The sequence below is a fragment of the Coregonus clupeaformis genome, chromosome 37, assembly GCF_020615455.1.
Source record: "Coregonus clupeaformis isolate EN_2021a chromosome 37, ASM2061545v1, whole genome shotgun sequence".
NCBI classification, from domain to species: Eukaryota; Metazoa; Chordata; class Actinopteri; order Salmoniformes; family Salmonidae; genus Coregonus; species Coregonus clupeaformis.
Window position 1 is genome coordinate 3,366,683 of NC_059228.1, and position 24,483 is coordinate 3,391,165.

A 24,483-nucleotide genomic window follows, 5' to 3' on the forward strand; every position below is an offset into this window, starting at 1 on the left:
AGCAAACACTTTTCCAGTGACACATGAGCCAAAAGCATTATTGAAATGGAAAAAGTGGTAGAGAGAAGTTGAGTGAGAGTGATAAAAGAGAGCGAGAGATAGAAAGTCTCAGGTAGCAGTGACAGTGACAGGGTGCGCTCCGTGTATCTCCTACCTGGGAGGTGGAAATGTTTAGGGGTCAGAGAGAGAGGCGGAGTGACCGGGCGGCTCTCTGGCCGTTGGGGTATAGGGGAGCTCCGCCCGCTGGGTGGATCAGTACCTCCGATGAGAAGAACCAAGAACAAAATGTAAGCAGGGCAACCATACGGAAATCATAAATTTGGAGAAAGCTAATCTCGCAGAGCCAGACAAGAGTGTCCCTGAGTATTGGATATAGCTGTAAAGTCTGGCATGTGAGATTAGGGTCAAGCATAAAAATGGACGCAAGGGGATGTTACTTTACTCTGAAAGAGTGATCGAGTTTTGAGAATTATTGAAGGATCCTGTGTTATCAAATCAATGGATGGGAAAATCATGTAGTTGTTGTAGTTAAAGCATACAGCAGACAATAAGCATACCAGAGCATACAATATGAACCATATGCAACTCTGAGTTTGGTACAGCTACAGATTCACTCTGTTTGTCCCTATCATAACACAATAGATGAGGATGAGGACACACCTTAGCATGCAACCAAACAACATCAAAACACAAAAGGCCAAAAGACTGATATCATATCTAATATCCAGTTTATCATTTTAAAAAAACATGTTTTATCCCAAACAATTGGTGTCTGAGCAGATAGCTAAATTAATTCAAGCTAGATGTATGCTGAAAAATGTTACTCATCAAACCCTAACCCGTCCCTAATCCTACTAATCTCATTGCCGGAGGTTAGTAACATACTGTAGCCATGACGTAAAACTAGACCTATCCAAAGCATGCAGGCCAACCTTGTCTCAAAGCATTTCGTATTATTCTGTAAGTAAATCCGGAACACTTTTTTAATATGATATGTTACGTTTCGTATGGAATGTGGATGTCCATCGCCCCTTTCGTATGATATGTTATGAATTACAATACGTATTATATGTTACGAATTTACTAAACGTAAAATATGTTAGGAATTTGCTAAATGTATGATATGTTACGAATTCTAGCTAGGTTGCTAACGTTAGCTTGCTGGCTAACATTAGCTAGGCTAGGGGTTAGGGTTAGGGGTTAATGTTAGGGTTAAGTTTAAGAGTTAGGTTAAAGGGTTAGGGTTAGCTAATAGGGTTAAGGTTAGGGGAAGGGTTAATTAAAAGGGTTAGGTGAAGGGTTAGCTAACATGCTTAGTTGCAAAGTAGCTAAAAAGTAGTAAGTAGTTGAAAAGTTGCTAATTAGCTAAAATGCTAAAGTTGTCCATGATGAGATTTGAATTCGCAACCTTCGGGTTGCTAGACGTTTGCGATATACGCCCACCCATCCACCCTACTTTTATTTTTGCCTTAAGTAACCATCTGTCTTATGTAACCATACCAAATGTAACATCTCATACTAATTTGAATGTCCAGGATTTATCATTGAACAGGCAGAATGCCAGTAATGTGACTTGAGTGGAGAAAAAAAAACATTTCAAAGTGCGTACATGGCCATCACCACTACCAAATACAAACATGTGTCGAAATGTCCAGAGGTCCAGTAAAGGTCAGAGGTCAAAGAGAACATATGTTAAGGGGCATGATGGTTGGTCTAAGTCAGTGGTTCCCAAACTGTGGGGTGCGCCGCCCCCTAGGGGAGATGCGAGGGATCGGCAGGGGGGGCACGTTTCTTTAGCTAGGTTTTTTAGCCCATAGATCTTGTTGAAATGTTTGAGTCACTCAAATATCACATGAATGAATTCAAATTAGACATGGGGGGAGGGGGGTTCCCAATGCTGGATGGGGAGCCAGAGTGAAAACGTTTGGGAACCCCTGGTCTAAGTGAGCTAGGCTGCATGTCTATATCATGACAGCAGATGAGACGTCTCTAGCCTGGTCCCAGATCTGTTTGCCAGTCAGTTGGCAAGAAAGGCATAAACAGATTTGGGACCAGGCTAGCTTCTGACATTCACTTCATATCAAATGTGCATGGCAACAGTATACACCTAGTGAAAGTCTACATACCCCAAGTAAAATAAAAATATATATAAATGTTTATTAAATAATAAAAAATAAAACACAAAGATGTCTTGATTGCATATGTCGTCACACCCCGGAGTTAATACTTGGTGGAAGCACCTTTGTCAGCAGTGAATCATTTTTAACTCTTATGGCAAAATATATCCATTGTTTTTGTCAAAATTGGCTCAGGCTCAGTAAATTTGGTTGGAAATCATTGATGGACAGCAATATAAAAACTTAGTCTCTGAATTTCAAGCAGATTTAAGTCAGGAAAAGGAAAACTCAGGAAAACTCAACACCTCTTGGAAATCCATTCTGGCGTGTCTTTGGCATTACAATCTTGACAAAAGCAATGGATATACAGTATGTTGCCATAAGAGTTGTGCAGAGTTGGTAGAATCTAATTCAAAATTAATCACATCTGTAATTGCTGCCAAAGGTGCTTCCACCAAGTTTTAACGCTGGGGTGTGAAGACAAACGCAATCAAGACATCTTTGTTTTATATTTTAAATTCATTTAGAAAATGTTCTATAATGTTTCTTTCACTTTGAACGTAATCCCTTTTAGATAACATTTTAAGGCAGCAAAATGTGAAAACTGTGCAAGGGGTGTGCAGACTTTCACTAGGCACTATATAGGGGCTGAAGATGATGGTAGGGAGTAGTTTAGCCATAGAGTCTGAGGCAGGAAGACTTGAAGGAGGTGACACAGCTTGCCTTGGGAATGGGGACAATGGGGGACTAGGGCCCTGTCTTACCTTGGCTATGGGGTAGGAAGTGGTGTCTGAATGGGGAGGTGGGACGGGAGTCACTATGGCTGTTACTGCACAGGTCAGAGCAGAGCTTCTGCATGCCTGTCAGAGTCTCTGCAGGGGAGGGGAGGGGGGGGAGAGGGGAGGGGAGGTGGGACAGAGCCGGTGGGGAGACACCACCACAGGTAGGGAGGGGTGGGAGATGTGGAGGGGGAGATGTGAGAGAGATGTGGAGGGGAGGTGGAAAAGGAGGAGGGAAGTGTGGAGCCGAGGAGGAAGTGAGACAGTCGGTAGACACACCGTCAGAGATAAAGACAGGGAGGGAGGCAGGGAGGGAGGAAGGGAGGGAAGAGGTGGAAGAAAGGTGAGAGAGGAGACAGACCGAGTGGACACACCACCACAGTTAGGAAGGGAGTGATGAGGAGTGGAGGTGAGAGAGGGTGAAGGAAAATAAGGGGGAGGGGGAGAAAATCGGAATCATGTAAAAACTAGAAAACAACAAACTTGAGACAAGGAGGAAGAACTATTTGAGGGAAATGGGGATAAGGAATAAGGAAAAAGAGTATTACGAGATATACCTTCAAAATGAAAAAAAACTGATTATATGAATAGCATTAATAAACTATAAACTAGTATTTATAAGGCTTATTCATTAAAGTTATTAGTGTTACCAGGGTGGTCAGTGAAGATGTGAAGAGTAAAGATAAAAGAGGACAGCTGCAGTGGGGAGTTAAGATTCAGGTGTGGTTAAGAAAGAGTGACAGGCATGAATGTTACTCCTGTGAGTTGTGAACAAGTGGTATTACTTGTCAAAATAGTAAGGGAAGAGTGGAGAGAGGCAGTGCCTACTGTATTTCTCAGACTATTTTCAATTCTTTCTCCTGTGCAACCTGTAAAGAGTAACAATACAAATCACACATGCTCGCACCACGCACACATACATACACACAAATACACAGACAAACACACACACACTCACCTGGTCTGTGAAAATGCTGCGGTGAGCGTGACATCGGGGTATAGCTGTTGCGATTGAAGACGGGTGATCCCATGGAGCCCTGACTGGTGGACCTCTGGAGGATGCGTTCCCTCATGTCATAGCAGCCCTACAGTGGACAACACAGTGACCTCACCTGCCAATCACTGTCAATCCAAGAGCTATTCTATTCTATTTCATTATATTATATTCCTCCTGAACGCTAAACAAGAGTATTACGGTGTAATGCGGTACTGAGATACAATGTTTTCTTTTTTACTTTCAAAGTTTGTTTTTGAAGCAGGTGGAATTACATCGTAGCCACTGTCCCACTCCCAAGTAAATATGAATATAAATCAAACCACTGACTGTCTTGACACAGGCACTCACCTCAGTGGATGGTGTAGGTGACATGTTTCTTGAGGACTGAATAAGAAAAAATCAATTAATACCAACATCCAACATTACCATACTGTAAGAACTGACACACCAAAACCATGTACCACCAATGATAATAATTGCGTGGCTTACCTTGTCGTCTGGCATGGGGGAACGCTCCCTTCTCGCAGTATGGAGCTGTGGACACAGAAGATGACTCAGCAAACTGAATGTGAATGGATTTACACTGGACTAAAAATGGAATGTGCACTAAAAGTGTCAGCCTTCCACCCTGCAACAACAGACATACTTTCCCAGGTGGAGAGATGGAAGGAAGATGATTATATGATTTATGCATCACAGACATTTCCTCGCAAACAAATACTTACCCAGCACAGATCGCAACTTCAGAATGCGGGCTCATTCATTTTGACATGATGCGTCACACACACACACATGCAAGCACACACACACGTTCATGCATGGTTGCATGCTAATTACCTCTCCCACACTCTCCCTCCTCTCCTCCCTCTCATCCAGGGACGTGGTGTACAAAGGCTCATAGGTAATCAGATCAGGGTGCTCTATGTCATAAATTGCTTTGACTTTGGGAATGGCGGCTAGGTCCCTGTAATCAAGGATCTCATTGTCTACTTTTGCCTAGGGACACAGACAGATAGACAGACAGATCGACACATACATAGAGACAGAGCGAGAGAGGTTATACACAACTAAAAGCACACATCTACTGCGACAGGTTAACACTAGCAAGTATTAGTGGTCAGTAGGGTTGCACAATTCCTGTAAATTCCAGGTTTTCCAGAAATAACGTTTGGAGGATTCACACATTTCCTGCTTATTCCCTCCAGATTGAATCTTCCAACCAGGATTTCTGGAATACCTGGGAATTTTGGGAAAGTTACAATCAATTTGTAACTGTCTATAGAGGAACTATTAGGGAGTCTGGTAAGCCTAGGGCCCCTTGTGCTTTACATGAAGTGACTGGCAGTAAGGGTCCAGCAACATGAACAAAGTAAGGTGGAACAGAAAATATATGTACCGGTAAGAAAAAGGTCTAAGACTAAGACAAATTTTGCAGAGGGAATCACAATTTATTTTAAGCTTTCCTAGGGGAGAAGTGGCCTAAATTCCAAATATAAGAGCAGTACATCCAGTCCAGTACGTGTGTGATGATAGATGTACGGTTGTCTGGCTACCCAGATTCCCTTCTCCGGCCAAACGCTACGCCACGCCTATAGACGTTAGTTTATTCTCCGCAATGAGTATGGATTTGAGTACATCCCCGACCCTTCACCAAATGCCAAGCACATTCGGGGCCGTCTGATTGGTCCAGAAACCGATGGGTTGGGCTAGAGCCAGAACACACGTGGGTACAGCGTCCGGTTTGAAAATCCGTCATTGGCTTTGATACGCTGATTGGTTAGAGACCATCCAATCGCTGATAACTTTGTTTTGTACAACACCCCTCGTGCCCCTCCTCACCACAAACTAATTCAATGATGGCAGTCTCAGACGAAAGTATGTAGCAGAGTAGTGGAAGAATTTACTGTGAGTCGTCAGACTAGATGTACGGTAGATAGAACTCACATATATGGTATGACCCGGTGAGCCAGGTATGCTTGAACCAGGTCTGGAACAGATACTCTCGGACGACGACCTCGAAGGCTGCAAGAGGAGAACTGTTGGTTACACTATTGAACAGAATAGGGACAAGTCAAGACAACATCTCTCGGAACACGTTCAAGGGCATCCCTGGACTAGTTTTTAGTTCTCTTTCAGTTGGCTCATGTCCTCTCATCCTCTTTCAATCCGTATTGCAGCAAATCCGAGGGGCAGCCCCGACCAGGACTCAAAAACACGGGTCCAGTGACACCTATTAACTGTTACACCAAGAGATCCGAACCTCTTGACGAGGTTGCTAGGTGTTAGTTTAAAGTTGCTACCACATTATGTTTGCCACCATTGCAAATGATGAGTGAAATACACTGCATGACCAAAAGTATGTGGACACCTGCTCGTCGAACATCTCATTCCAAAATCATGGGAATTAATATGGAGTTGGTCCCCCCTTTGCTGCTATAACAGCATCCATTCTTCTGAGAAGGCTTTCCACTAGATGTTGGAACATTGAGGCGGGGACTTGCTTCCATTCAGCCATAAGAGCAATAGTGAGGTCGGTCACTGATGTTGGGCGATTAGGCCTGGCTCACAGTCGGTGTTCCAATTCATCCCAAAGGTGTTAGATGGGGTTGAGGTCAGGGCTCTGTGCAGGCCAGTCAAGGTCTTCCACACCGATCTCGACAAACCATTTCTGTATGGATCTCGCTTTGTGCACGGGGGCATTGTCATGCTGAAACAGGAAAGGGCCTTCCCCAAACTGTTGCCACAAAGTTGGAAGCACAGAACCGTCTAGAATGTCATTGTATGCTGTAGAGTTAAGATTTCCCTTCACTGGAACTAAGGGGCCTAGCCCGAACCATGAAAAACAGCCCAGACCATTCCTCCTCCACCAAACCTTACAGTTGGCACTACGCATTCGGGCAAGTAGCGTTCTCCTGGCATCCGCCAAACCCAGATTCATCCGTCGGACTGCCAGATGGTGAAGCGTGATTCATCACTCCAGAGAACGCATTTCCACTGCTCCAAAGTCCAATGGTGGCGAGCTTTACACCACTCCAGCCGACGCTTGGCATTGTGATCTTACTCTTGTGTGTGGCTGGTCGGCCATGGAAACCCATTTCATGAAGCTCCCGACAAACAGTTATTGTGCTGACGTTGCTTCCAGAGGCAGTTTGGAACTTGGTAGTGAGTGTTGCAACGGAGGACAGACGATTGTTACGCGCTACACGCTTCAGCACTCGGCGGTCCCGTTCTGTGAGCTTGTGTGGCCTACCACTTCGCGGCTGAGCCGTTGTTGCTCTTAGACGTTTCCACTTCACAATAACAGCACTTACAGTTGACCGGGGCAGCTCTAGCAGGGCAGACATTTTATGAACTGAATTGTTGGAAAGGTGGCATCATATGACGGTGAAAGTCACTGAGCTTGTCAGTAAGGCCATTCTACTGCCAATGTTTGTCTATGGAGATTGCAGGGCTGTGTGCTTGATTTTGTACACCTGTCAACAACGGGTGTGGCTGAAATAGTTGAATCCAGTAATATGAAGGGGTGTCCACATACTTTTGTATATATAATGTATGACAACTCAATCACTGCGTAATCAACAGGAGGGGAAAAGACACCTAGTTCAACACCTAACTTTGTTTTTGAAATTCCACCAGAAGATGTTTTATTGTCACATACAGTACCAGTCAAAAGTTTGGACACACCTACTCATTCCAGGGTTATTCTTTAGTTTTTACTATTTTATACATTGTAGAATAATAGTGAAGACATCAAAACTATGAAATAACACATATGGAATCATGTGGTAACCAAAAAAGTGTTAAACAAATCAAAATATATGTTATATTTAAATTCTTCAAAGTCGCCACCCTTTGCCTTGATGACAGCTGTTCACACTCTTGGCATTCTCTCAACCAGCTTCATGAGGTAGTCACCTGGAATGCATTTCAATTAACAGGTATGCCTTGTTAAAAGTTAATTTGTGGAATTTCTTTCCTTCTTAATGAATTTGAGACAATCAGTTGTGTTGTGACAAGGTAGGGGTGTTATACAGAAGATAGCCCTATTTGGTAAAAGACCAAGTCCATATTATGGCAAGAACAGCTCAAGTAAGCAAAGAGAAATTATGGTCCATCATTACTTTAAGACATGAAGGTCGGTCAATACGGAACATTTCAAGAACTTTGAAAGTTTCTTCAAGTGCAATCGCAAAAACCATCAAGCGCTATGATGAAACTGGCTCTCATGAGGACCGCCACAGGAAAGGAAGACCCAGAGTTACCTCTGCTGCAGAGGATAAGTTCATCAGAGTTAACTGCACCTCAGATTGCAGCCCAAATAAATGCTTCACAGAGTTCAAGTCACAGACACATCTCAACATCAACTGTTCAGAGGAGACTGCGTGAATCAGGCCTTCATGGTAAAATTGCTGCAAAGAAACCACTACTAAAGGACACCAATAAGAAGAAGAGACTTGCTTGGGCCAAGAAACACAAGCAATGGACATTAGACCGGTGGAAATCTGTCCTTTCGTCTGATGAGTCCAAATGTGAGATTTTTGGTTCAAACCGGAGTGTCTTTGTGAGACGCAGAGTAGGTGAACGGATAATCTCTGCATGTGTGGTTCCCACCGTGAAGCATGGAGGAGGAGGTGTGATGGTGCTTTGCTGGTGATACTGTCAGTGATTTATTTAGAATTCAAGGCACACTTAACCAGCATGGCTACCACAGCATTCTGCAGCGATACACCATCCCATCTGGTTTGCGCTTAGTGGGACTATCATTTGTTTTTCAACAGGACAATGACCCAAAACACACCTCCAGGCTGTGTAAGGGCTATTTGACCAAGAAGGAGAGTGATGGAGCGCTGCTTCAGATGACCTAGCCTCCACAATAACCCGACCTCCACCCAATTGAGACGGTTTGGGATGAGTTGGACGGCAGAGTGAAGGAAAAGCAGCCAACAAGTGCTCAGCATATGTGGGAACTCCTTCAAGACTGTTGGAAAAGCCTTCCTCATGAAGCTCGTTGAGAGAATGCCAAGAGTGTGAACAGCTGTCATCAAGGCAAAGGGTGGCTATTTGAATAATCTCAAATCTCAAATATTTTATTACTACATGATTCCATATGTGTTAATTCATAGTTTTGATGTCTTCATTATTATTCTACAATGTAGAAAATAGTTAAAATAAAGAAAAACACTTGAATGAGTAGGTGTGTCCAAACTTTTGACTGGTACTTTACACTGGATAGGTGCAGTGAAATGTTTTGTTTTACAGGGTCAACTATAGTAGTATGGCACCCCTGTAGAAAATGAGGGTTAAGTCCCTTGCTCAAGTGTACATCGACAGATGTTTTACCTTGTCGGCTCGGGAATTCGAACCAGCAACCTTTCAGGTACTGGCCCAACACTCTAACTGCCCCACATTGTCACATCTCATATGACAAGTAGATTAAATCTTTAAATAAAATACAAACACATAATCTCACAATTATGTCAATAATTTGCCTCTTGCAAAATGAATGAGAGCATTTGCATTGTGACTTAGTAATGCCCTTAATACTGTAAATACCACATGCCTACTAATGAGAAATGCAGACTTCAGATGGAAACAACAGTCCTGAATTAATGTATTGATTGAATGCAGCCATTGACATTAATCATGTTTTCACAACCACATGGTTACAATAAATGTGGTCTTTTTAAAGAGAGTTGTTTGGGTGAAAACAACCATGAATTTATTGTTTGATATTAATCACCATGGTTCGAATTACAAGTGGGGCTGTGCCCCCCCATAACAAATCGGGCGCCCCCAAGAGCCATTGGGCATCCCAAAGAGTCAATGTATAATTTGTTTATGTCTACTCCTCAAATATGTCCTTGTCTTTAGCCCATGCTTCCACATGAGGGCGATACGGGTGTATGAGATATAATGTGCAAATGTGTGTATCCATGGGCCCAAGTCTAAGTGCTGTTGGTGAATGGGTCAGATATGGGTCTGAATGAAAGACACAGAGATAATAGCACTGCAGGCTGGCTCCAGCAGGGGGCAGCACACAGCGCATCATGTCCTATGACCTATGCAACATCATGGAGAAAGTAACACAGGATGATGCCATCGCATAGTCAATAGCGAATACAGTACCTGCCTTTCTGTTTTGTGGAGGAGTAATAGTGACGGAGGCAACAGCTGTGGAGGAAGGGAAGGGAGAGGGGGGGTTCACAGGAAGTCACACACACAGGGGCTCTCCAACCTGACTTAGATGGAGCCCATTCAGCTGGCCAGATCACAGTTCACCAAGGTTGGGGTCAATTCCATTTCAATTCTGTCCATTCTGGAAGTAAACTGTCATTTTAATTCCAATTCCATTTTTTCTCAATGCTTTCCATTTAGAAAATTAACGTTTTTTTATCAACCCTTTCCAATGAGAAAATGTCTGTTTACTTTCTGAATTGACTGAATTGAAATGGAATTGACCCAAAACCTGCAGCTCACACGCACACAACCACCACACAGCGAGGGACACACACACTACATACACCGGTAGACATAGGATTAAAGGGGGAGAGGCATACTGTAGGTGTCTGTCACAGAACAAACAGACACAGCCAGTCTTAATTTTGCTCCCTACCTCTTCCCTTTGGTCCTAACCCTTTGATGTTTGCAGATCTGTGGTGTCTGGCTAGGTATAAGCAGTGTAGTGGTGGAGTTTCCACCATATTACTTACACCTTACAAATCTGCAAACACAAGGTTTAGGGCCAAGGGGAAGGGGTACAGGGGGGCAAATTGGGACTGGCTGACACAGAAGAGACACTTGCACAGTGCAAACAAGGTCAGGGTACAAGAGGTAGCTACTGTCCTACCCGTTCCCTCTGTCTCTCCTCTGTTCTGGTTGTGTTCTTACAGCCAGGGTGCCACACTGTTGATCCTGTGGAAGAGAACAGAGACAGATGGTATTAGAGAACAAAGACAACCAAACCTAACCTGCTCCCTGATCTGTTTGTGCTATCTTGCCAACATTTATGGACAAACCTAATAGTTGGCAATACAGCAGATCTGGGACCAGGCTAAACCAACCCAGCTATACCGTAATAACCCTTAAAATGCTCCAGACATAACTTCAGCCCATCCAGCTACTCACCTTGTAGGAACATCTCTTCTCCTTCTGTGAACATCTGGTTGCACCTGCTGCATCGTGCACAGCTGGGGTGATAGTGCTTGTCCCCTGCCTGGAAACAAACACAGATATCATTTAGATTTTAGTCATTTAGCAGACGCTCTTATCCAGAGCTACTTACAGGAGCAATTACAGTTAAGTGCCTTACTCAAGGGCACATCGAAAGATGTTTCACCTAGTCGGCTCGGGGATTCAAACCAGTGACCTTTCAGTTACTGGCCCAACTCTCTTAACCGCTAGGCTACCCTCTGCCCTCAGGAGAATCCAGTTGAGTTTAACACAGCATGCTTTCTTACATAATGAGTAGCATGCCACGGCTAGGACCCTGTTTCAGAGCACTCAGTGTGTGGTGTGGTGTGGTGTGGAGTGGTGTGTGTGTGTGTGTGTGTGTGTGTGTGTGTGTGTGTGTGTGTGTGTGTAGCTCTCTCGTGTCTCTCTCATTGCCATGTCATTCCTTCACACCGACACTGCTCCACTGACGGCCATCTTTGCTTGTTCATCACCGTCAGCAACAACAGCCCAGCAGAGAGAAGGAACATAGTGCACATCAAATGATGACATTGTGCAAATAACATGACAAAGTATGTGTAATCAACCCACATGCTGTTTTCTTAAGGACTGGAACATGCTGACTCACTAGTCCATCCAGGGCATGGTTTAGTGTAATGTCCAGCGTATGTGCATTTCTTCACAGGAGCAGTTCATTAAGAGGCATTTACATGAAATGAATCTCGTCCACCAGACAGCTCTCACTCTGTAGAACCGTCTGGTTTCACAGCACCTCAGAATGGAACTTGAATGGGAGTCTATGGGAGGAGCGGCAAAAACAGCCGCCGGTTTTAATTGGATGATCTCTCAGTCCATCACCGTCTAGCGCCACCCTCCCCCCTAGATTGTGGACTTCAAAGCACAAGCAGCACAAGTGATTTAAAAGTACTCATCTTAGAAATAGTTTTCACAAATAAACTTTATATGCCCAAACTCAGAATCATTTGGACTTCCCCAAAATAATATGGTTAATGTGATATAACATTTATTTTGATTGGCGATTTTCGCCATTTTTAAATGTCCCATCTAATACAACTGTCACAGGCTAGCTCACCCTCGGTTTCCACTAGCTTCCATAGCCACAAAGTAAGATTCAAAGTCATAATTGGCTACTAAAATTAGCTTTTTGGTCTTAATTTAAGGTTACGGTTAGGCATAAGGTTAGCAGTGTGATTAAGGTTAGGGTTAAGGTTAGGGTTAGGTTTAAAACAGATTTGAATAAGATACATTGTAGAAATAGGCAGGGTTTATGACTTTGTGGCTGTGTTAACTAGTGACGACCCTCTCCCGCCTTGATTTAGAGCCACGCCTCGTAGTCGTATGATTCGCTCAGAATTTGAATTGACTAGCATGTCACTCAGTAAATCCACCCCCCCCTAAGTTCCAAACATTCCCACACTGTTACCAGGCTCTATGCCCCAGCAATTCGAGCCTGGAGGCGAGGTTAAGATGACATACATATACAGTTAACTGATTAAATCAACCTGTGATTTACCCATTCATCCAGGCACACCACAAAGGGTTCACTGTCAGTCAACATGCCTTCAAATATAGGAGCTATCCTCCCTTTGTGCTAAAGTAAAGTCAACAGTATCCTCCCCTGATATTACATGTGGGCTACAGTACTTTGAAAACTGTATAATGAAGTGCTTTGCATACACAGCGACATGTCACACAAAATCTTTTAGGAACAGGACACTGAACAGAAGAGACAAATACCCAAATGGAGAAGCAAACATCCCTGACCAACCACCCTCCCCACTCACCAGTACTCTAACAGAGAAGTGCCAATTCACAGATATGGGTCTATTCTTCAACCATCCCTGTTGGATCAGGACCACCCTCCAGTCCAGACACACAAACCGCACTAATAGAAACTCTAGTGTCGATGTGTGTCTACACAAAAACGATAAATTTTTTGCAGAATTATGAAATGCTCTTATGTAATCTACTGATTAATCTTCTGAATACAGGGACTACGCCAAATAGTCACTAACACGATTGAGTTCTGCTAAAGATGATTTGTTTTTGTGAGCACACACTCACAGACATTAGCCACATGCAATGGCCAAATCCATTGGAAATAAAACAGAGTAGCGATGGCTCCATTGCTGTCAGTGCACACAGAGCACAACAAAGCAGCATATCTGTCTGCCTCATTGTAAGTGACACAACTCATTCTGTTTCCCCCTCTCCTATCTGCTTCTGTCATTCCACCCTGCATCTCTCTGGCTTTCTCTCTCTTCCGCTATCTGTCCTTTCTCTCTTCCGCTATAGTAGTAGCCAGCCTGTTTGCAGACAGAGATGCAATCCAACTATGAGTTATGGCAGGGGTTCCCAAACTTTTTCACTCAGGCCCCCCTTCCAGCATTGGGAAACATCCCGATGTGTGAGCGCGCCACGCCTATTTCTATGGGCAAAAGCACTGTTCATGACACAAACTGTTCACACCCCTCTTGTTGGTGGAGAGAACATTTTGCAGGTTTAAAGTTTATTTCCTGGAATTCTACTCATTCTGGGTGCAGAGAAAATTTTGCAGTTTTAAAGCTAATTTTCTTACAATTCTATACATTTTGCCATGTCTAATGTGTATTCATGTGATATTTGAGTGACTTAAATATTACAACGAAATGTATAGGCTAAAAAACCTAGCTAAAAAACATTAGCTGACATGGGCTAGTTGATCTGGACATTTCTGACAAGTTATAAATAGCTCTCTAAGGTATGCAATGACTGACATGACAAGAGGAAAACTGATGATGCACTACCCAATTTCGAAATTGCACCCTGTGCATTTTACTCTTTACAACTTTCAAAAGTAAGTTGAAAGCCGGACTGAGTTCGGCTCTCCCTATGCATTAAACCAATCAGCCAATTGGTCCTTAACTGCATTAAGCCAATCAGAAGACTGTAATGGCATGCAGGGGGAGGAATGAATGTTAGGTGATTGGTGATTGGCTTACCTCCAGCACTTTGCCTGTAATAAACTGCTGGCACGCCTCACACTGGACTCCAAAATGGATCTGGTAGTCCTTCTCACAATAGGGTGTGCCATCCCTGTGCAGAGAGAGAGCATAACACAGACTGCATTAGAATAGGATAGGATAAAATAGAATTGTGTCTTTCACTGTTTCTGCAAGTATACCGCGTGTATGTTATGTGCATTAGAATAGAATACATTATAATAAAATAAAATAGAGTACAATAGAATAGTGTGTTTTACTTTGCCTGCAAGTATACTGTGTGTGTATTTCGCTGTGTATAAGCATGTCGTGTGTATAATAGTTTTGTTAGACTTACTTGCTGATGTACTCCCCAGTGAGGACCTTTTGACAGGCCTTACACTTGAAGCAGCCCAGGTGCCACTGTCTCTCCAGAGCTAAGAGAGCCTGACCATGTTTAATGTCTCTACCACAGCCCGTACAGCCTGTAAAACACACACACACACACACACACACACACACACACACACACACACAATAGCCATGGCTGCTTCAATCTTCCATTAAGGTATATTACATTGGTAACACTTTACTGTAGGTGTCCTAATGCATGCAATCATAAAGCCTTTATACCAGCTATATAATAAATTATTACATTTGTCATAAGCTGTCATAAGTCGTTTTAAATAGTTATGAGTTAGATGTTATAAAAACCGGTTATAAAGAGTGTTACAAATGATTGTTCATCCTGTTGTCATATGCTCTTATGTCAACTGTTAATAACAACTGCTATTACATAGTCTGCATGACAACGTATGCCATATGTTACTACATGCTACATAAGTCTACATACCAGATGTTATAACATGGGCAAAGGGGAGCACAGATGTACTTAGGATTTTTTTTATATAAACAAAGACACATTATAATACCGACAACATGCCAAAAAAACACAAATGAAAGAAATGGAAGCAAATAGAATTTTGCTGGGGCACAACATAATTTGTGAAATGATTGCCAAAGTATTGCTGAGCTAGGCTGGTCCCAGGTTTGGCTATACAGCACAAACAGATCTAGGACCAGGCTATGGCTAAGCTGCAGTTGAAATATTGCTGCGCTTATTACTGAATACTGTATATTGGTTACTAGTAGTTTACAGAGTTCTGGTGTTTATCACTGACAATGGGTTACACACATCATATGAACTCAAATAAATTGGTTGGACAATTTTTTGTATTTTTGTTTGAGTATTAGTTCAATGTAACTAAGCCATACACAGTACTGTAAGGATAGTGGAGACAGAGGCTACTCACAGTTGGAGTCGATAATGTCCTTGCCGGGTCCTGGGGATGTGGGCTGGACACAGTACTGACACAGACAGTCTTTGCCATTGAAGGTGACCCTATCCCCAGCAGGAAACGGTCGTCTGTGGGAGAGACAGAGAGATACATAGACTAATGGTCAGACACCAGACGGATACAGACGGATAGTGTAGCACAGGTCACATTAGGGTATGTCTGGCTGAGAATATTCAGTGTATTGAATAACAGTGTACGATGAAGTGAATGTGTGTCAGCATTGTTGGAGTGAGCCTAATGACCCCTTTCAAGACCAAAGCAATCAATGTAGATAAGAGGATGCAGTCAGGATGCTAAGAAGAGTACAATTAAGGTGAACAATAAGAGTAATGAGATAGATAATGAGTAATGCTGCTAGCTCTTGACCAGGGCTCCTTTGAAAAAGAGATTCCTATAGCTCTCTCCTGAATAACTAACATGCTGACTAGACCGGGCATGCGCGTGAGTCCGCGTGCGCCATCGCGCGCATGTTGATTTTGTCCATCCACACCAGATGCGATCAGGAGGTGCAGGTTGAAATTTCAACACGAACTCTGAACCACCTTTATTAATTTGGGGACAGGTCGAAACGCATAAAACATTCATGGCCATTTAGCTAGCTAGTTTGCTGTTGCTAGCTAGTTTGTCCTGGGATATAAACATTGGGTTGTTATTTTACCTGAAATGCACAAGGTCCTCTACTCCGACAATTAATCCACAGATTTAAAAAAGGGTAAACATTTGACATTTACGTCATTTAGCAGACGCTCTTATCCAGAGCGACTTACAGTAGTGAGTGCATACATTTTCATACTAGTCCACCGTGGGAATCAAACCCACAACCCTGGCGTTGCAACCGCCATGCTCTACCAACTGAGCTACACGGGTAAACCTAGTTTGTTTCTAGTAATCTCTCCTCCTTCCGTCTTCTTCTTCTTCTTCTTCTTCTGGCTTTATATGGCGGTTGGCAACCAACTTTAAGGTGCATTACCACTTCCAACTGGACTGGAGTGTGGACCTCAGTTCATCTTTCAGTCCCCCACGTGGGTATATGCTCCTAAAAACCAATGAGGAGATGGGAGAGGCGGGACTTGCAGCGCTTCAAGCGTCAAAAATGGAACCAAGTTCTATTTTAGCGCCTGGCTACGCAGATGCTCGTTGACGCACTTGAGCAGTTTGGATTAAATGATTGGCTGTGTTTCAAACTCAAAGTAGACAGCCCTCGGCCCTAAACCCTCAGCCCTTGAATGAAGTTTTACATCGTCACATCCAAGTGTACCTTAAATGTCCCTTGCCCAAGCGAGGGAGAGTGAGGATCGAAGAGGCAACATCCTTGGTGGAAATCTTGAACTTGAGCTTAAAAACAAACAACCTAAAGCTTTTTATGTAGCTAGTAAGCTACGGTATCTAGCTAGCACTCCTGTCAGGTAGCTAGCTACAATTACCCATAGCTAGCGAGCTAGTTTTATAGTTTGGTCATTTATTCCAATACATTTCAGAATTCCAAAAAATATGTTTATGAATCTAGCTACGTTTTATAATCTCCTCACTACGAGACAAAACCAATTTGCCAATGCTAAAATCGATGTCTATGTAGTCAATACTTTGTAGAGCCACCTTTTGCAACAATTACAGCTGCATGTCTCTTGGGGTATGTCTCTATAAGCTTGGCACATCTAGTTACTGGGATTTTTGCCCATTCTTCAAGGCAAAACTTCTCCAGCTCCTTCAAGTTGGATGGGTTCCGCTGGTGAACAGCAATCTGTAAGTCATATCACATATTCTCAATTGGATTGAGGTCTGGGCTTTGACTAGGCCATTCCAAGACATTTAAATATTTCCCCTTAAACCACTCAAGTGTTGCTTTAGCAGTATAATTAGGGTCATTGTCCTGCTGGAAAGTGAACCTCCGTCCCAGTCTCAAATCTCTGGAAGTCTGAAACAGGTTTCCCTCAAGAATTTCCCTGTATTTAGCGCCATCCATCATTCCTTCAATTCTGACCAGTTTCCCAGTCTCTGCCGATTAAAAACATCCCCACAGCATGATGCTGCCACCACCATGCTTCACTGTGGGGATGATGTTCTCGGGGTGATGAGAGGTGTTGGGTTTGCGCCAGACATAGCGTTTTCCTTGATGGCCAAACAGCTACATTTTAGTCTCATCTGACCAGAGTACCTTCTTCCATATGTTTGGGGAGTCTCCCACATGCCTTTTGGCGAACACCAAACGTGTTTGCTTATTTTTTTCTTTAAGCAATGGCTTTTTTCTGGCCACTCTTCTGTAAAGCCCAGCTCTGTGGAGTGTACGGCTTAAAGTGGTCCTATGGACAGATACTCCAATCTCCGCTGTGGAGCTTTGCAGCTCCTTCAGGGATATCTTTGGTCTCTTTGTTGCCTCTCTGATTAATGCCCTCCTTGTCTGGTCCGTGAGTTTTGTTGGGCGGCCCTCTCTTGGCAGGTTTGTTGTGGTGCCATATTCTTTCAGTTTTTTAATAATGGATTTAATGGTGCTCCGTGGGATGTTCAAAGTTTCTGATGTTTTTTTATAACCCAACCCTGATCTGTACTTCTCCACAACTTTGTTCCTGACCTGTTTGGAGAGCTCTTTGGTCTTCATGGTGCTGCTTGCTTGGTGGTGCCCCTTGCTTTTCAGAACAGGTGTATATGTACTGAGATCATGTGACACTTAGATTGCACACAGGTGGACTTTATTTAACTAATTCTGTGACTTCTGAAGGTAATTGGTTGCACTAGATCTTATTTAGGGGTTTCATAGCAAAGGGGGTGAATACATATGCACGCACCACTTTTCCATTATTGATTTTTTAGAATTTTTTGAAACAAGTAATTTTTTTCATTTCACTTCACCAATTTGAACTATTTTGTGTATGTCCATTACATGAAATCCAAATGAAAATCCATTTAAATTACAGGTTGTAATGCAATAAAACAGGAAAAACGCCAAGGGGGATGAATACTTTTGCAAGGCACTGTACATACAATTTCAAAATTAGAGTATGCACTTCAAAATAAGAGTCTGTATGTGTCGGGTGGGGGTTCTTACTTGCAGATGGTGCAGACGAAGCAGGCAGGGTGATAGGTCTTGCCCAGGGCAGTGACCACCTCTCCCTCCACAAAGTCCCCACAGCCGTTGCAGCGCGTCCCGTGCATTCGCTGGTAGTCCAGGGTACACAGGTAGTCTCCATTCTTCATGAAGAAGCCTCCCTGAGCCAGGTCACAGCCACACACTGCAGGGAGAAAGTCATGTTATTTTCTATCCTCCTTCCATGCATCCATCCAACCATCCATCCATCCATCGACCCATCCATCCATCCATTTGTGGGTTTTACATGTGTATGTGTAGAAATGTGTGTTTGTGTGTCAATTAAATTAAAAAAATTAGGCTACTGAATGTCACTCTGACAAAGGGTACGATAAAATAGAATAATCAAAAAGTGAAATGCCAATGCCTCTGTGGATATGTAATGTGAAGTATTGATTGTGTTTCCAGAGACAAGAACAATATCTTCCACCTTCAATTATAGAGATATGGAATATAAATACATTATTAAGAAGGCCCCTCCTTGGGTCTTCTCATATGGGATTGCTACCACTGCAGTATTTTGCACTTGTAAAAATGCAGCAAGCTCCAAAGGTGTTGGGACAGTGACACATTTGTTGTTGTATTGGCTCTGTACTACAACACTTTGGATTTTTAAATATACAATGACTATGAAGTTAGAGTGCAGACTGTCAGCTTTAATATATGGGTATTTTATCCATATAGGGTGAACCGTTTAGAAATTACAGCACCTTTTGTTCATAGTCCCCCCATTTTAGGGAACCAAAAGTATTGGGACAAATTCACATATATGTGTATTAAAGTAGTCAAAAGTTTAGTATTTGGTTCCATATTCCTAGCACGCAATGATTACATCAACAAGCTACAAACTTGTTGGATGCTTTTGCTGTTTGTTTTGGTTGTGTTTCAGATTATTTTGTGCCCAATAGAAATTAATGGTATATAATGTGTCACGACTACACGTGAGGATCCAAGGCCTCAGATCAGCTTGGCAGTGGTTGCGACAACCAGACCCCCTCTCACCCACAGGGCCAGTTTTGACACCTTAACACTCTGTCGTAAATTAGGCAGGAGGGGAATCCCCCCTTGCTCTTCAGTATTGGTAAAGGAATTTCCCTTTGTCTCCAGAATACTTTTGCTGCCAAAACTATAACGTCCAAAAAGTAAACACTGGAACAATATTTCTAACATCTGAATGTTTGGAATGGTCAGTGGGGATCTAAAGAATTATCATGTCACATTGTTTATTATTTTGTGATGTCATTAAGGACGGTATAAAGAAAATACTGTAACTCGGAAAATGTACACATTCTACCTGTCAAGTTTACATCCAAATGTTGTATAAAATATATGATTAAGGATGAGAGCATTTTTGTTAAGATAGGAATGTGATTTTAGTTTTCTAATGAGATAATTGTTTTTCATATAAACTATGCACAGTGACTAGCCACGCCCCGAGTGAGATCAGAGATCGTGTCAGCATGATGGAACGCACCTTTTTACCCAGAGTGCAAATAAAGGCTTGAAAGACAAATTCACATCAGACCAGAAAGTGTGGAGCTGTGGCTACACATTTGAAATAGTTTGAACTTTGAACCTCAGCCTCAGTGAAGAAGATAAACTCACCAGACCATACCTGAACATTGCCAGTCTGCAGCTGTCCAGGTAAAGTGGCTCAAACTCTGACTAACCACACGAGGTGGGAAGGAGAAAATCCCCTCTCAAGACAATCACTGGTACATCTGAGTATCTGTTCTATTTGAACACTCACTACAAGACCAAGACAACTAAGAAGAAGGACATTGTGACCTCTGGTGGACAAGCAGAGCCTTACACCGAAACGGGACACCAGCCGACCCCTTCCCCATTGAAGGATTGGTTGGTTTCAACCGAGAGATGATGAACAAAGACATCTACACGTAAATACATTGCATTTCTTACACCAAACGGGCGGTGGTTCGTGAGCAAAGTATTATGATTACTTTGAGGGTAGTTTCCAAATGTATCAACGATAAGTTGACTTTCTCGTCTCTCCCTCTTCCTTTACCCCTCCCTCTTTTGATAACCAAGCAGTCATGCTATTGTTAGTCCGCTAGGGACTTTTTCTCATGTATTAAGTATGTATTCTGTGTTATTATTTAGTTAGCTAGTAAATAAATAATTCAACCAATTTGCATAGTGCTGAATCATTAATTTTGGAAATTTGAGAAACAACATTTGTTTGGCGAAGCAAAGTATTATATCTGTCTCTCGCGATTCAGGAGCGAGTAGACTCTGTCATTATTAATTTCTTGAGCGAGGACATATGGGCCAGCCAATGAAATAAATTTGAGAAGCTATAGTTGTTGGCCGAAGCAAAGTATTATCTCTCTGTCTATCGCGCTTCAGTAGCGTGAGTAGACCACAGCGAATATTTCTTTATGTTACCGCGTGTTCCGGTAAAACATTGCTATCAAGGAACGCCGATTGGGTTGAAAGTGAGACGTCCTTAGTAAACCCGTTCCCTATCAGAAGGGGACCCTGTGTGCTGGAAAGTGAACATTCCGGTACAAGACAGAGGCTAGCTTTGCATTAGATGCTAAGCTAACAAAGGGAGAGCAGCTATTTCCCTTTGTTCACAGTAAAATCCTGCACCTTGGGCGACGGAAGTTCCGCCTCCTTGGGACTCCCGTTTGATTTCAGCTTTCTGGGATCAGTGACCCCTGGTGGTGAAAATCGCCAGTACTTATTTTGTCAAAAAAGAAATAATCCCATGTGAGGGCCAACGTCTTCTCAATCTCAACTAATTGGATATCATTGTCTCATTCAATTTAACAACGAAGTTAAATTGCCAAACAAACCTTTTACCAGGTTCATCATTTGAATGAGGACCAAATTAATTTGTTCCAACCAATGAGACGTTTTTAACTTTCCCACATGAACCTAGATACAGCGACGCCTTCAGGTTAATTAAAGTTGAATTCCCAGATAGCCTATACAGGTATGATTAATCATTAACATTGCTTAATCAATTAAATTTGCTTTTGTAAAATTCAATCAGGTCCAGCTCCCACATTACTGATCCAGTATTGATGATTCATTAACGTCTATAAATAGATTTAAATCGTTTTTGCAGCTACCAATGACTCAAAACCCAAATACATTTTATAATGTGCAAGCTATCAGAAGGAGAGGTACCCAATCTCCCGCTAATTAGTGAACCCTCACCCATAGAAGGATTGATCGCTCAGCAGCGATATAAACCCTAACAATGCCATTAGCGGAAAAAAACTGCTGTAATTGCGACAAACGCCCTCCAAAATAAACCATCAGGCGTAGGCCTTATAAAGGTTCTCTGCAGCTTAACCATGATGTATGGCCACCAGCAGAGATTGACATCGGTCCAGTACCGCAGTGCACAGCAGAAGCACGAGAAAGAAATGGTTGACATGAAGGGACAGGTGGAGAGAACCAGGAAACTAATGGCAAAAGCAAATATTCTGCTAGCCGAGGAACTGCGTTTGAAAACGGAACAATTTAAAGTAATGGCAAAAACTTATGACGACGAACGAGCACAAACTCTTCAACAAAATCGTCTTCTACAGGAACAACTTGATTTATCCTAAACTAAATAAGACGAAGTCCACGCCAAACTAGATAAATCTGACTAGTTATCTTCAAACAGGGCATGCAACTTGATAACATTCATGCGGTTTTGATGAACATTACTTAAAACAATAATGTTCTAGTCCAAATGCTGCAGACCAAAGACAATCAGTTAATGAACACAATGATCAAGTTGGATGGCAAAACAGCGGAACTCATTGAAGTCGCTGACCAAACTAATGATGAGAGAACCCAGCTGATGAAGATGAAAAAAGTGATCGCTAAGCAAGCAGAGGAAATCTAATCACTGAATCTCTCGCTCCGCACTCAAGACCTCTACCTGCAAACCATGACAGATAAGTATGAGGCCGAACGGAGCAAGTGCGACACTCACGTGTCTAAAATAAGTACTCTAAGCACCCAAGTGGACTCTGCTATTGTCATGATTCTCTAAAGCAGAACCCAGAAGCAGACCAGGACAAGGTGAGTAGAACGAAGGTGAGTATTTATTTACAGACTCAAATGTGGAAGCAGAATAATCCAGGAGATGGAGTGGGCAGCGGAGGTGAGTTGGTGGGAGTGACTAGGCAGATCCAATGGTGTCACAGAAGCCACCGACGACCTGGCAGGGGTGGGGTGAATGTTCCGGGAGAATGACTGTAGACAGAGTAAACGGAGGTGAGTACACGGCAAGCAAAAAGTACAGAACAACAAAACTAACTCAAGTAAACTTGAGGCTGATACGCTGACACAACATACTGTTCATTGCTAACGATCCGGCAGGGAATGGATGTCAGGTCAGAGCTTATGAAGTGGAGAGGTGATGATCAGGACCAGGTGTGCAGATAGCTGATGAGATGCAGGTGCGGGTAATAAAGAGATCTCCCGCCTAGCTTCGTCGCTGGCAACCAGACAGGGTGCGTTCAGGAACCTCAGGAAACAGACTCCAGAACAGAAAACAGGCAACACAGGCAGAAACAGACTCAGGAAGCGGGATTCATGACAGCTATGCAGCAGAATACCACCCTTAGGTACCATCTGGAGGCATTCCAGAACAGTCACGCGCTACAGCGTGACTACCCAACCAAGCAACCTAGCTCGCAACCGAAGCTCGGTACACAAAGGAGTGAGGACGAAAGACGGTTTCAGACTTTGCCTCTCTCAGGTGTCCCTCAGTCTTCTCCTCTTGGCCATTTGGCACAGGGGAATATGGCGCCTCCTCGCCAACAAAGCCAAAGCTTGGCTTCTCCTCTTGGCCTGTCGGCCCAAATTCAGGATAAAGCAACACTCTCAGAGCACTTGGCACGGAACGCCTTGACAAAATCGTCAAAAACCTCTGCACCTTTGACCCAGTTCCAGGGAAGCCAAACGACACTGAGACGTTCTTAGCAGACATAGAGGGCGGCTTGGATGGCTACCCAAACACTACAGGATATGACAGGCTTTACCTGTTGAAGCGAATGTCAAATAGACATGTGACAAGGTTCATCCGTCTACAGCACGTGCAAAACGACTACGCAAAACCTTATCACAGCTTTAAAAATAGAACGCAGTGGTTCTGCAACTCGCAAACACGACAACTCGCTGCCTAACACTGTCAGACAAGCTTGGAATGAACACCCACAAGCATACTATCATAGGCTTCGTTCAGCTTACTTTGGCCTACTCACTGAAACAGGAATGGAAGAGCTATTACCATTCAAACAAATGTTTCTGTCGAACATGTATCCCCACTTCATTAACTACTTGGGACCTACTGCCCACATTGGTTTGCCAATCTCAGAACTCATAGAGCTTGCGAGCACAGTTCTTGAGGCATCAAAGGTGCGCAGCACTAAGAGCCCTGACATCTCGGGTTTGAAGATTGAACAGGAGTACTCACTCCAGTTAGAGGATGCACCATCAGGTATTGGAGCATTGAGATGACGCACCACAACGGTTTCTACCCACGAAGCCACGATACCAATACCCACAACGGTCAAAATAACTGTAAAGTACGTCGCAAGCGAAACGACTACCGCTACAATCAACCTGATCATTACGTTCCTGCACCCAACCTTTCAGAGCACAAGGGTAACAGAGGGTTCAATGACGATCAAAACGTAGACCGATGCTCTCTAGAAGCTCTGCTAAGAGAAATATTAAAGTGAGAACAATTTGAGAGAAAGGGGAAAAAGATAAGTCACTATGACTAGACGTGGAATTGCCGGACAACAGGTCAGCCAGAATTAACACCCTTAGCGAGGACGTAAATGATCAACTTACTCCCACTCTCAATCGAGACTCTATCCAGGGCCCGCTCTATCAAGAAACAAGCCCACAGGCTTTGACTATAGACTCCGATACAAATGTTGCGAAGAAAAAGGTAAAAAACATCACAATAGCCAATTCCACTCAAAACCCGATGAGTCGATCTGTTTTAACCATGAACACAA

General features: G+C 43.1%; 1 protein-coding gene across 25 annotated transcripts in view; it reads right to left on the reverse strand.

Annotated features, from left to right (window-relative positions):
* Positions 1-24,483, reverse strand: part of LOC121553184 (actin-binding LIM protein 1) — a 124,452-nt gene that overhangs the window by 26,452 nt on the left and 73,517 nt on the right. For 7 of the 25 annotated variants that reach the window (XM_041866153.2, XM_041866156.2, XM_041866149.2 and 4 more), the window contains exons 3-16: positions 18,446-18,629; positions 15,358-15,470; positions 14,403-14,529; positions 14,066-14,159; positions 11,019-11,106; positions 10,741-10,805; positions 10,020-10,064; positions 5,838-5,915; positions 4,731-4,889; positions 4,383-4,427; positions 4,242-4,277; positions 3,855-3,981; positions 2,882-2,989; positions 155-259 (exon numbers count right to left, since the gene is read on the reverse strand). In XM_041866153.2, the coding sequence (XP_041722087.1) occupies positions 155-259; positions 2,882-2,989; positions 3,855-3,981; positions 4,242-4,277; positions 4,383-4,427; positions 4,731-4,889; positions 5,838-5,915; positions 10,020-10,064; positions 10,741-10,805; positions 11,019-11,106; positions 14,066-14,159; positions 14,403-14,529; positions 15,358-15,470; positions 18,446-18,629 (1,374 nt within the window). The remainder of the gene's footprint in view (positions 1-154; positions 260-2,881; positions 2,990-3,854; positions 3,982-4,241; positions 4,278-4,382; positions 4,428-4,730; positions 4,890-5,837; positions 5,916-10,019; positions 10,065-10,740; positions 10,806-11,018; positions 11,107-14,065; positions 14,160-14,402; positions 14,530-15,357; positions 15,471-18,445; positions 18,630-24,483) is intronic. The other 18 variants (XM_041866165.2, XM_041866155.2, XM_041866166.2 and 15 more) reach the window with 10 other exon arrangements.